The sequence below is a fragment of the Boleophthalmus pectinirostris genome, unplaced genomic scaffold (genome assembly GCF_026225935.1).
Source record: "Boleophthalmus pectinirostris isolate CB_2022bp ecotype Guang Dong unplaced genomic scaffold, ASM2622593v1 HiC_scaffold_5, whole genome shotgun sequence".
Taxonomy (NCBI): Eukaryota; Metazoa; Chordata; class Actinopteri; order Gobiiformes; family Gobiidae; genus Boleophthalmus; species Boleophthalmus pectinirostris.
In genome coordinates, this window is record NW_026571404.1 from 13,522,515 (window position 1) to 13,535,668 (window position 13,154).

General features: G+C 37.4%; 1 protein-coding gene across 1 annotated transcript; it reads right to left on the minus strand.

The window, feature by feature from the left end:
• Positions 1–1,895: 1,895 nt before the first annotated feature.
• On the minus strand, positions 1,896–11,126 carry LOC129411490 (cytosolic sulfotransferase 1-like). The gene is made up of 8 exons (XM_055162388.1): positions 11,106–11,126; positions 10,842–10,984; positions 10,655–10,777; positions 10,471–10,586; positions 2,491–2,617; positions 2,330–2,427; positions 2,091–2,259; positions 1,896–2,008 (listed from the first exon to the last, which is right to left on the minus strand). The coding sequence occupies exons 1-8, from the start codon at positions 11,108–11,110 to the stop codon at positions 1,896–1,898; spliced, it is 894 nt and encodes a 297-aa protein (XP_055018363.1). The 5' UTR covers positions 11,111–11,126.
• Between the last annotated feature and the right edge of the window lie 2,028 nt (positions 11,127–13,154).

Sequence of the window (13,154 nt, forward strand, 5' to 3'; positions counted from 1 at the left end):
GAGCCGCTTCGATCGCGACCGACCCATAACTCCAAGCTAGTAAACTATCGCTATTAGCCTTAAAACGTGCACACCGCGGTAATTAATTATATGCATAAATGTGGATCATGTCTATTCATAGATAATTTACATATCAATGCTGGTCCAGTAACAAATATACGGCCAATGTAGTCACTTTACAATAGACCAATAGAAAACAGCCTGTTTATGTGTGGGAGCTACAGCAGCTAATCGCTAACAAAACCTAAACTAGCTTCAAAGTCGATGTATTTCCAACACTCAGCTCTCACAGGCTCCTCCTCACATCACAAGTCTGCACTAATACATGTCCTTTTAATCAAGACTCAAACCGATTGTCCGAAAAGAATATAATCTCAGTGTTGCGCACGGTGTAAACAAACACACGCGAGTGAAGTGACGTCACTCTGGTGGTGTGTTCAGGGACAGTACGGACACAGACACAGACAAATTACACCGTAGATAAATACTGATGTGGAGCCACATATTAGGACATTTATCTGTCTGTAAATTGGATTAAATGAACATAATGTAGAGAGTCTAAGCTTTATAACGAGGTATAACATGCCCACGTGAAATATCAGCCCATATCAGCAAGCATATCGGCCGATAACCGATATGTCTCCAGGTGCCCATATTGGCCGATAATATCGGCCAGCCGATATATCGGTCGGGCTCTAATTGTATTATATAATAATACATCTTTATTTATAAAGCACTTTTAAAAACAAGGTTTACAAAGTGCAAGCAGCAAAGAACAATACAAAAAGCATACAAATAGCATACAGAAGGAATCCAAAACGACAGGCAGCCAGTGAAACGGAAGCTCAAACAGAGGAAATGTGTTGACGTCTGTTAAACCCAGTAAGTATTGATGAGCAAACAAGCTAAACTGGAAAAACGTACAGTATTTGACGCAATTTCACATAATTTTGATTGATGGTGGTTGTGACTTAGTAAAATGTATTATAGTATGAGAATTAGCCAAAAATGTTTGCAGTTTTGGAAGGGTGTATCAATTTTTTGGTTCTTCAGAGACTGCAGGGCCCTTCTCTCCAGCCCGGTAGCCAGTTCCTCATCTCTGGGTATTCCTTAAAAATAGATAAACATTAAACATATTACCCAAAACATCATAGAAATACAATGATTAACACTGTTGCTTCAATATAAACTTGCTGTGAACACCTGACTGTCCTTAAACTTGGCTTTGGTCCCGTACACATCAAAAAGAAGGTGGTACTTTTAATGGGCGACATATTAAAATCCCCAGTGACCTTCATGGTTTAATTATACTATTAAAAAAATGAAATGGAACAAAAATGTATCACTCAGATGCTGTTTAACACATTCAATTTCATATGTGTTATGTTTTGCAGCAGGAGTGTACGTGTACGTGAAATGGCCCCGGAAAACTCTGAGCGACCCTTGAGGTCCCGGAGCCAATCAGAGCGCAGCAAAATTATCAATAACCAATCAGTGATCGCTGTGATCCAAGTACAGAATTTGTTGTATTTTTATCTGTTGTTTTGTACTTTTTGTATTGTTTGTTTCCCTCTTTTATACTTGTGAATTGCTTTGGGCAGCTGATGTCATAAATAAAAAAAAATGTTTTTTTTTCTAATACTGAAGACCTATTTTGCAATGCATTCCTTTGATTTTAGTAAAATAAGTTTTCTGAATACTACAAAATGAAAAAAATACCGGAACCAGAATACAGTCACTCAAAGTATTATTATTCTGCATATACAGTTACTTCCCAACACTGCTGAGCTGCAGTTTGGGCTGGAATTCTGTTTGTCACACAGGCCAATTACATTCACATCATATTTGGCCAATGAAAAACAATAAGCTTCACAGTTCATATTTGAATTTATTTATTATATTTCAGTGCAAAACTGAATTGTGGAGTTTTCCATTTTCTTCTTGTAATCGGTGTCAAACTCCTCATTTTGAGTCACAGTGAAATAGTTTTTCCAGTCTCCAACCTTTCCTGCCAAACAGAAACATATTCCATCATTTTCATAACTGTCATTATATGATATGATTGATATGATATTTTACTATAAGCCTACCCTTTCTCATATACATGTCAATTTTCACTGGTTGAAATGTCGCATAGTTGAAAGTTGGACTTTCTTTCATTTCATCAAACTGCACTCTGGCTTTGATTATGTCCTTTTCCTCAGAGGAACGAATTAAACCAAGGAAGCTGCAAAGTCGATCAATTTCTCTTTTTGTGTCCTGAAACAAAACACATCTAGATCAAAGTCTCCTACTGCATTTGTGTCTGCCTTTAAGTCAGAATAAATACCTTCACCATATCTTCATAAAAGACAAAATGCAGGTTGGAGTAGGTCTCTTTTTTCTTCCACCAGTTGTTAATGTGGTCGTACCAAGATCCATGCATCGCTGCATCAGGAAAACATACTGTAAGTCACAGTCTTTATGAGTAATTGATTAGTGCTCACATACTCTTGCCCTCTAGAAATCTCTGGAAGAAGCTGCTCCATTCTCCTGGCTCTGGGTGGAGTAAGATCATCTGGTCGAAGTGGTAAAAAGAAACCATCACGTCCTTCGGGTTACGAGCCACATACACAATCTGCACAAATAAAACATCATCCAGTTCAATAAATAATGGTCATATTCATTTTTCTCGTCATACTGAGAAAATGTTACAGCAGAGTGAGCCCTAAAACGCAGTTGTCACCAATGAAAACTTTAGATGTCCTCATTATGTACACTGTAAAAAATGACCGTGAAATTTACACAGTAACTCTGTAAAATGCCTACAGAAATGCATGGTAAAATGAAAGACATATGATTTTTGTATGAATTACAGGAAACCATTGTGAATTAAAAAACAGAGGTTAATGTTGTATTTACAAAAATAATGTGTGATTATAATCACATTTATTTGTTAAAATTACCATTTGCTGTAATAAAAACATAGAAATGCTGTAATACTTATAACAAAACATTTCTGTTAATTAGACATTCAAATAGTGTAAAAAATGTTATATTTACAATAATAATATGTGATAATAATCAAATGTATTTGTAAAAAGGACCAATTACAGTAACAAAAACACAGAAACACTGTAGTACTCACAACTACACATTTTTGTTAATAAGATATTCAAATCTTGTAAAAACTATGATTTTTGACATTTTCTATTTGAAAATACAGGGAAAAAAAAAAATCAGTAATTTACTTTACAACCTTATGCTGTACTTGTAGCATGATTAACAGAACAATGCCAATTGAGTTAATAAAAATGTTTTCACAAGATTTTGTTCTGTATAATATGGAACTGCGAATCTGTGAGATTGCCTGTATTGTATGTAGTTTTATATACAAATATTAATTTATAATAACATAGTTTTTATAATTTATTTGCAACCTACTCTGGAGGCTATATAAAGATTAAAATAGTTTATAGAGAAATTGAAATTGTGGATATTGATCATATTTTGAGCAGGTTAAACATCCCTCTAAAAAGGTGTTTTTTGTTTTGTTTTTTTGAGCATTGTCATCATAGGCTAAACTTAACCTGTCTCCCCTATAACCACAGACTTATACCTGAACTGTCTGTCCGCCTAATTTGAAATTTCAAAGTGCGCAGCTGAGGTTCGTCTCTGATTGGATAATGACGAAATCGTGGCACCTGATGGTCGTTTCGGATTGGATAATAGCGAGGGGGCGGGAAAAGCGGGAAAAGCATGCGCTCCACGTTCACGGCTGAGGCTGACGTCACTAACGAGCGAAAGCGAGAGCGCGCTGCGCCGTCTGAACCTCGCACAACTCCGGAGCAGAGCAGAGACGTCTTTGGATACTTTTTCGAGTTAGGACCATTCTACGGTATTATCCTCATTTCGGATCTGTGGATGTCGATTCAAAACATTTAAAGTTTGCACGGTAAGCTTCACATTTACTTTTTACTGATGATAAAACGGAAAATGAGTAGCACATGGTGTAAGCTAGCGCCAGTCCATATTTGCGATCAGTAAGTCAGTGCGTGATTAGCACATTTTAAAATCAATGAGATAGGCTTGAGATTTTAAAGATGATCACCTGCATTTTCTGTAAAAAACAATTGGAAACATTAAGAGGCTATGTATTACATTGCAGAGTGCATAGGAACGAGCCTCATTGTCTTTTCAAATGTGTTGGCGCCAATTGTAGTCAGACCTTTACCACATACTCGGCTTTTAAGGGGCATTTTTATCGTGTGCACTCTGCACCTGCTCCATGTGCTGCTGCTCCCAAGACCGTTGTTTCATATTTGAAATGTGCAGTTTCGTTGTGTTCACACCATTTTCATTGAGTGAAGGAGCTTGTGGCTCATTTAAATGACCATATAGAAGAGGGCAGGTCTGTGGCATGCCCAGTCACTGGTTGTAAGCACGTGTTTACCAAAAAGTCATCATTTACTTCTCACATGTGTAGGAAGCATAAAGCATGCTCTCCTGATGCTATTAATGATATGTACAGAGAAACTCAACCACTGACTACACGTGTTATTGTTTGTACAGGTGATTCAGAAAACACACAGGAGGCCATGTCCACAACTAATGCACCTGTTGATATGCCAGAGACGGATAGCGAGTTCTAGCTCAGGAACATGTGTCTCTTTTACCTTAAAATGCAAGGACAGCTGCTGATTCCTGCCTCTACTATACAGACTATTGTTGAGGAAATGCTAAATGTTCACGAGTTAGGCCAAGCTTACACAATAACGAAAGTAAGTTCTGTATTAAAAACTGATGCAAACCTATCAGATGAAGCCGTCACTAAAGTCTGTGACTGCATTAAAGAGTCAGATTTGTTTCTTCCTGTCATCAGGGGCCGTTAAGGACAACATACTCCAGAAATCAAACCTTCACAAAACTGTTTAAATACACAGAACCTCAAAAGGTGGCATTAGGTATGGATAAAAACATGACTGAAAAGTGTGCTTACTACATACCAGTGGCAGAAACTCTGAAGAGCTTTTTGCAGTCACATTTATGGAGGGCTGCGCAGTCCCAAAAGTTAAGAGATCCTGAAGCAGGGGTTTTTACTGATTTATATAATGGACAAAATTTCAGATGTCACCAGTTCTTTAACGAAAACCCTGAGAGCCTCAAACTGATTTTGTACCAAGATTCATTTGAAATTGTGAACCCCCTGGGTTCTGCTAAAAAGACACACAAGGTTCTTGCTGTCTATCTGTCAGTAGCAAATATACCCATCCATTTGCGCTCAAATACTGATAATATGTTTTTGGTCCTGTTGTGCATTGAAAATGACCTCAAGCGTTTTGGAGTAGCCAACATTTTTTCAGAATTGTTAGCAGATCTAAAATCCTTAGAGACATTTGGAATGTTTGGAATGTAGATGGTGAAACAGTAAAAGGGGGTCTGTACTGCATTTCTGGGGATAACCTTGGTTCTCATAGCATAGGCGGGTTTACAGAGAACTTCAGCGGCTCTCAATATTTTTGCAGGTACTGTGAAATCACAAGAAGTGAGTTTGAGGCTGATCCGAATGCCTGTGGACCTCCACGCACTCCTGAGACATACAACGCGGCTGTTACTGAGCTTCAGACTAATAACACTGAAGACGTCCGCGGAATAAAGGTAAACTCTGTCTTTAACAGCCTTGAGTCTTTCCATGTGTCTCAGACTGGTCTGCTGCCTTGTTTAGGTCATGACCTCTTTGAGGGAGTTTTGCCATATGATCTAGCACTGTACCTGAAGAACATCATAAAAAGAAAAAAAAGGTTCACATACTCACTCTTAAACAGGCGCATTAAACAGTTTAAATACAAAGGATCAGAAGCACTCACAAAGCCATGCGCTGTCAACTGTGAGGGAGCCAGGTTATCCGGGCAAGCCATTCAAAACTGGAACTTCTTGAGATTGCTGCCAGTTTTAATTGGCGACAAAGTGCAAAACCATGAAGATGAAGTGTGGCAGTTAGCTCTCCAGTTAAAAGACATTGTGGATCTTATTTGTGCTCAGAACATTTCCTTGTCCCAGATAGCATATCTTGATATTTTGGTCCAAGAGTATTTGGAGTTGAGGAAGATGTTGTTTCCTGAAATCAAACTCAAACCGAAGCACCACTTTTTACGCCATTATTCAGCACTGTTGTTGAAATTTGGTCCTCTGATAAGGTTATGGACACTTAGGTTTGAAAGTAAACATGGTTATTTTAACACTTAAAAAACTTAAAAAAACATTTGTCAAACTTTAGCAGAGCGTCATCAGATGTATCAGGCATATGTTTTAGCAGGACAAGAATGCATTAAACTACTGCAAGTGAAGGACAGCTGTGCATTTTACTCCAACCTTTATAGTGAAACTATTAAATGTGCTGTCCAGGAGTTTGCCTTTTCAGAAAGCAATACCACAGTCTCCATAGACATTCAGTACAAGGGCACTACATATAAGAAGGGGCAGTTTGTTGTGTACCGAAATGATGAGTATGTGGAATTTGGTGAACTTCTCTTCTTGATTCAAAATGACTCGGCTGTGTATGTTTTGATGGATATCCACCAAGGCATCTTCCTGTCAGAATACCATCTGTATTCTGTGATAAAGAACAGTCTTGGGTTACAGTGTATGAACATTAATGACCTGCTTGATTTCTATCCTTTGGTGTCATACATTCTTAATGGAAACAAAGTCATTCCTCTGAAGCACAGTATTGTGGAAAAATAAAGTTGAAGCTAATGCTATACTTCTCACACTGTAAATAGTTCACAATGTTATCTGATTTAAGTTTATTTACTGTATTTTATTTTATTGTTTTCTTTTTAGTGCAAATATGAGTGACACAGAGCAAACGTTCTTAGATGATGCCATCATGGAAGTACTATCAGACCTTCCACTGGCAACCAAAAACATCCTCCAAGAACACTTGCAATCCATTGGAGTTGAGATGTATGATGATCTACATTTCATACAGGAGGCTGATTTAATGACTGCATTAAGACCTATACAAGCAAGAAAACTTCTTTCTGTTTGGAAACAGAAATGTAAGTAAAGACGGTACACAAAACAGTCTTTTAATGTATGGATTTGTCATCTGTTCAAAACATGGTATGCACAGTGTAACTCATCACCTTTTTTCTGTTATTTTAAGACCAGACTCCTGAGCCCAGCTCACTGTCATCTTTGGAACTGTCACCTGCCCACTCTGTGTTCTTGCTATCAGTTTCTCCCCAAAGTTCATCTTCAACCTCCTCCAGTAGTAGCAGCCCAGGACTCGATACACAGTGGGAGAACAGTTTTGAAATTCCATGGAGTAAATTTCCTGAGGAAGTGATGCAGTCTTTGGAGAGGGAAAAAAGGCCAGGCTCAAAACTGAGGAGACAGATGGTCCGGATAGTTGTGACTGAGATGATGGAAAAATACCCTCATGTAGGTAAAAAGCATTCAACTGATGTTGCAAAAAAAATGGCAGCAAAATATCCAAAATCTCTACAAGATGTTATAGATGGAGATATTGTTGGGGCAGGCTACCATTCCCTTGTTAAACAGTTACAAAACAGAATTGAAAATGTGAGGCGCGGTTCAACACCTAAAATAAGAAAAAGAAGACATGAGACCGATGAACTCGGATCACACAGATGAGATCCCTTTAGAACAGAGAGCTGAAATGCAGGACATTTATGGGTGCATTAAGTGGAATGTCAAATTTCTGCCCATTGGAGAAACTCAAGAGAGCCAGCAGCAAAAGATGGAAAAACTCAAAGCAATGTACCAACATTCATCTGAGGCCAATCTGGAAGAGATCAAAAATCTAATGAAGTCCACTTTTTACACACAGCGCCAAACAAGTCAACCAGGGAAAAAGTATCAAATACCTCAGAGAGGAGTGGCCATTTTTTGTTTGATGAACTTGGTATGTCTGTCCACTTCAAGGAACTCACTGGGATTGACCTTAAAGAGACATTCACTCGAAATTTGGATTTGAAGGGGAAAAGGCTTTCTCAACTACATGACAACAGTTTGTGTCAACAAGAGTAAGAAGTTCCTTCAGACTTATGCTCGGCTTCAGAGGATGCGAGGACAGCAGAGTGGCTGCTCAGATGACGTGAAAGAGATGGTCCTGCTTCTGCTCAGCTTCTTTTGATGAGAAGGAGGAGTCCTTGTTCTTCTATGTAGAAGATACATGTTTGGCAGAAGAGGTCCAACTGGAGAAAGTGCCTGTGACACCAGCTGTTATTGTCTGTGGTAAGTCTGTTTCATATCTTTTAATTGCAGTTTATAGAATTTGTCATGTGTGTGTGGTGTTTATTAAAATACCCTGTTTAATATTGTATTCATAGGAACATCATGTTTTTCTTCAACGAGGTACATGCTGAGTCTAGATCAGAACCTTATCAACACAAACATCTCCTCCTTCATTTCTGCATTGTGCCTGATGTTTGGGAGCTACTATTGTTTTAACATCCATTATCCATCTGAGCTGGCTTCAACTCTTGAGTTTCTTCAAAGGTGAATAAATATGGCTTACACATTTCTTAATACTGAGATTGATACCTGGACTCAGACCCAGACTTTACTCTGGGTCTGACTTCAGTCCTGGGCTGGGACTGCTACTCTGGGACCTAAAATGACAGATTTGTGTTTTAAACATAAATTTTATTCGAAAATATATTTTGTAGTTTATTTATTTTATTCTGATAAATAAAAATGTTTAATATGCAATATTTTATTTTATATGTGTTTTTTCTTGATAAACCCGGAAAAAGGAACCAAAGTGGAGAGTAAAAACTCAAAGCGTCGTCTCAATGTAAACCCTCGAGTCCTCACCCTGATACAAGAACTCTCTGATCACGAGTGGCGGGAAGGATAAACATGAACTGTCTGATGGAGTCTTTGGAATATCTTTGGACTCTGTGTTCGTTTGTGAAGAGGTACCGGAAGTTTTTTGCCTTGTTAAATCTACAGTGTGATTTATGTTAATTAAAGCATAATATGTCATTGATTTAACCATCATGCTCTCCTCGGGGTCACATTGACCTGAAGAAAAAAAAAAAAACGGTTTTCCTTTCCTCTCTCTTGGTGCGGGTCAGTCAAACCCAAAAATGTATTTTCTCGCCTGGCGAGAATTTATTTGAAAATACATTTTTGGGTCTTCCCGCCCCAAGAGAGCGGGAAGGAAAAAAAAATAAAAAATTCTTCGGGACAATGTGACCCCCAGGAGAGCATTCAAGTCATTTTAAGAGTTATGTTTTAGCAAGTAAACACAATTTTAATTTGGTTGTTGTGTGCCTGGCACTTGAAACTTGTTTTAAGGGAAAGCCCAATACTGTAAAATGACTCATTCAATAGATCAATGAGTGTTAATTTAGTTCAGCTGAAAATCAGTCACATGCTTGATATTGTTAAAACAACACCATGAGAATGCATTGTTTGAATAACTGAAAAAAAATTCTGCAATAATGAGGCTATCTTTGAACTTTGATTCAGTGGTTTCTTTGAAATGCAATTTTTGTTCTATATGCTGAAAAAAATCTAATTGTTTACAACTTGTTACTATATTGAGACTGTTAAATAAATGTTTTAAGTGATATTTTTCTTGTCATGTATTATTGCATGTTTTGGTAATGATTACAGTAGTAACAGTAGAATTTATGATCTTGCAGGTTTAACAGGTAATTTTTACAGTTCAACTGTATTATTTAAACATAAAAATACTGCGTTTATGAGTAGATTTTATGTAAAATTTACAGAAAAGCTTAATTTAAAATATAAACTTTTACTGTCGTTTTGCCAGCTTAAACTGTTTTTTTTGTGAAAATATTTTATATTTTTAATTTGATAAGAAATCAGTGCACAAAAAACATTTGTTATGTAGAAAATACAGGAAAGGATGCATAATAAGCATTTTTTTCATGTTAAAAATACAGGAAGGTGTCTATTTATTTACAACACGGTTATGCAAAATTAACAACTTTTTTGTGTAGATTTCACTGATTTTAAATGTGATTCAACCGTGATTTCAAAAACCGTAAACTGATTTACATTGTTTTCTGTAAAGTTATTAACTATTACTGTATTTTTTTACAGGAAAGCTCTGGTAACCCCAGCTGCCAGCGTTTTCCTATAAAAACGACGGATTTTTTTTACAGTGTAGTGCACATCTTTAGTGCTTCTTTTGAAATTGTACACATATTGTATAGACTAAGCTTAAGATGGTTTGTTTTCTTTGATATGAATACATTTTACATTTCTGTTGTCCAGATTCAGAGAGACAGAGACTTTAATTAAAAAAAAGTGTGACTGTGCCCCTATCTCCCCTACATGTGAGCTTCATGCACTGTATAGTGGAGCTGTGGGCTTCAAATCATCTGTGGATCATTTCACATATTGAACCAGGTGCCCTTTCAGTGCTTTGTTCCTTGTACACCTGTTTAAGAATAATCTGTTTATTTTATGCATGTTGAATGCACATACCTTGCAGTTCTTCTCCCAAAAAGACTTTGGCACAAACTGAACAGGGAGGTGAGTCTTGAGGAGTCGAGGAGATGTGAGCAAAGAGTTTACATGTTGGACTCCGGTGAAAACGGTCCCTGATCAGACAACACATGTTATATTGTGATTGACAGAAGGTTAGACCTTTTAAGAGCTGTCTGTTTACCATCTTTTAGTGGAAAGTTTATCTCTAAAGGAGGGATTTTTAGAGATATGTGAGAGGAAGGTAGATTTTCTTCAGGTATTCCAGAACACAGCAAATCAATTATGTAACTAGTCCAGGTTTGTCCTACAAAACAAAAGGGACACTTAAAAATGCGACATTAACAATATTGTTTTTATCAGAGACAAACCTGATTTGGGAAAGCTTGCTATCAATATGTCATCTGGCTTTGCCTGGAAATTCTGAAGATTGTCCCAGTTGTCTGTGTAATAATGATTTGACCAGATCCCATGGAACTCAAACAGTTCATCTCGTGAAAACCGCTCAGGATTCCTACAAATAGAACAGTGCAAATAATGAATTATGCACCAAAACTATTTACACTCATAAACACTTTTTAAATTAAACAGCCAGACAATAATCTATGACTGGAAACAAAAACATTAAGACTTACCTCATGATGAAAAAAACGTATTTAGAACCGTTTTAACTATTTATACTATATCTCCTCCATTTTAAACCAATGAGATTTCCACAAATGTATGACGTCACACAGGTAAACCTCAGATGTCCTCGTGAGCTCTGTGGGTGTCGCCGGGTCGGTGGCGCGCGCTTGTAATCCAAGCTCTCGGGAGGCTGAGGCTGGCGGATCGTTTGAGCTCAGGAGCTCTGAGCTGCAGCGGACTTATGTCGATCGGGTGTCCGCACTAAGTTCGGTATCGATATGGTGCTCCTGGGGGAGCCCGGGACCACCAGGTCGTCTAAGGAGGGGTGCACCGGCCCAGGTCGGAAACGGAGCAGGTCAAAGCCCCCGTGCCGCTCAGTAGTGGGATCGCGCCTGTGAATAGACGCTGTAGTGCAGCCTGAGTAATACAGCGGGACCCAGTCTTTTTTGGCCCCCTCTTTACTTATAAACATTAAAAATATTATTTTTGTCTCATATTTTCGTAGACCCATGCCTATTGCTCTATATAAATATAAGTGGAGAAACTGAGGATAACAATAGTATTACTGATAAACTTAAACCAACAGAATTGCATTACAGAAATGAGGAACAGAATACAAATAATATTGCTTTATCCGGATTTGTTCCACAATACGGCATTAGGCTACAAGATACACTCAAGATTTTTATTATTATTATTATTTTTTGTAATAGTAACACCTCGAATAAAATAAATTATAGATGGACTTTTTGAATGCCATACATTCACATGGAACAATAACATCTCCATGGAGACAAGCAGGGGTCCCTGTCAATAGTTTTTTTCATGTTTTTATATTTTATGTTTTTAACATTTACAAAGAAAGTCAACATTTCAAGAAACTGAGTCGCCTGTGTGTAAAAATACTGTTATATTAAAATACAGTAGTAGAATCTTGGAGAGGATTAGATCGTTAATACATTATTTTAAAAGTTGTGGGGTCATCTAGTGGTAGAATTGCACAACTACATCAGCACTGGAGAATATATTGTAATAATAATAATACATATTTATTTATAAAGCACTTTTAAAACCAAGGTGTGCAAAGTGCTGTACAAGCAGCAAAGAACAATACAAAAAGCATAAAAATAGCATACAGAAGGAATACAAAACGACACAATGATGCAAACAATCCAATAAATTAAAATAAATAAATACAATAAAAAGGAATCTAATCAAGCTAAAAAACAGTTAAAGGAAGGCCAACTGATAAAAATGAGTTTTAAGAAGTGATTTAAAAGATGATACTGATGGTGTGAGCCTTATCTCCTCAGGCAGGTCGTTCCAAAGCTGAGGCGTCTGGACTGAAAAGGCTCCATCAGTTTTCGTCCGGAGTCTGGACTTTGGAACAGCCACAGGGACCTGCCTGAGGATCTAAGTCTGCGGGAGGCTCGTACGGGGTTAAAAGTTCTGAAATGTAACTTGGTGCAAGACCTAAACGAGCTTTAAAATCAGTAAAATCTTAAAATCGATTCTAAAACACACAGGCAGCCAGTGAAACGGAAGCTCAAACAGAGGAAATGTGTTGACGTCTGTTAAACCCAGTAAGTAAGTATTGATGAGCAAACAAGCTAAACTGGAAAAAACGTACAGTATTTGATGCAATTTCACATAATTTTGATTGATGGTGGTTGTGACTTAGTAAAATGTATTATAGTATGAGAATTAGCCAAAAATGTTTGCAGTTTTGGAAGGGTGTATCAATTTTTTGGTTCTTCAGAGACTGCAGGGCCCTTCTCTCCAGCCCGGTAGCCAGTTCCTCATCTCTGGTATTCCTTAAAAATAGATAAACATTAAACATATTACCCAAACATCATAGAAATACAATGATTAACACTGTTGCTTCAATATAAACTTGCTGTGAACACCTGACTGTCCTTAAACTTGGCTTTGGTCCCGTACACATCAAAAAGAAGGTGGTACTTTTAATGGGCGACATATTAAAATCCCCAGTGACCTTCATGGTTTAATTATACTATTAAAAAAATGAAATGGAACAAAAATGTATCACTCAGATG

Coding starts and splice junctions, on each gene's coding strand:
- LOC129411490 (XM_055162388.1), bottom strand. Junction 10,778..10,841: donor AGCAAGCTTTCCCAAATCAG/GTTTGTCTCTGA, acceptor TTTGTTTTGTAG/GACAAACCTGGACTAGTTAC. Junction 2,618..10,470: donor TTTGGGAGAAGAACTGCAAG/GTATGTGCATTC, acceptor TTATTTGTGCAG/ATTGTGTATGTGGCTCGTAA.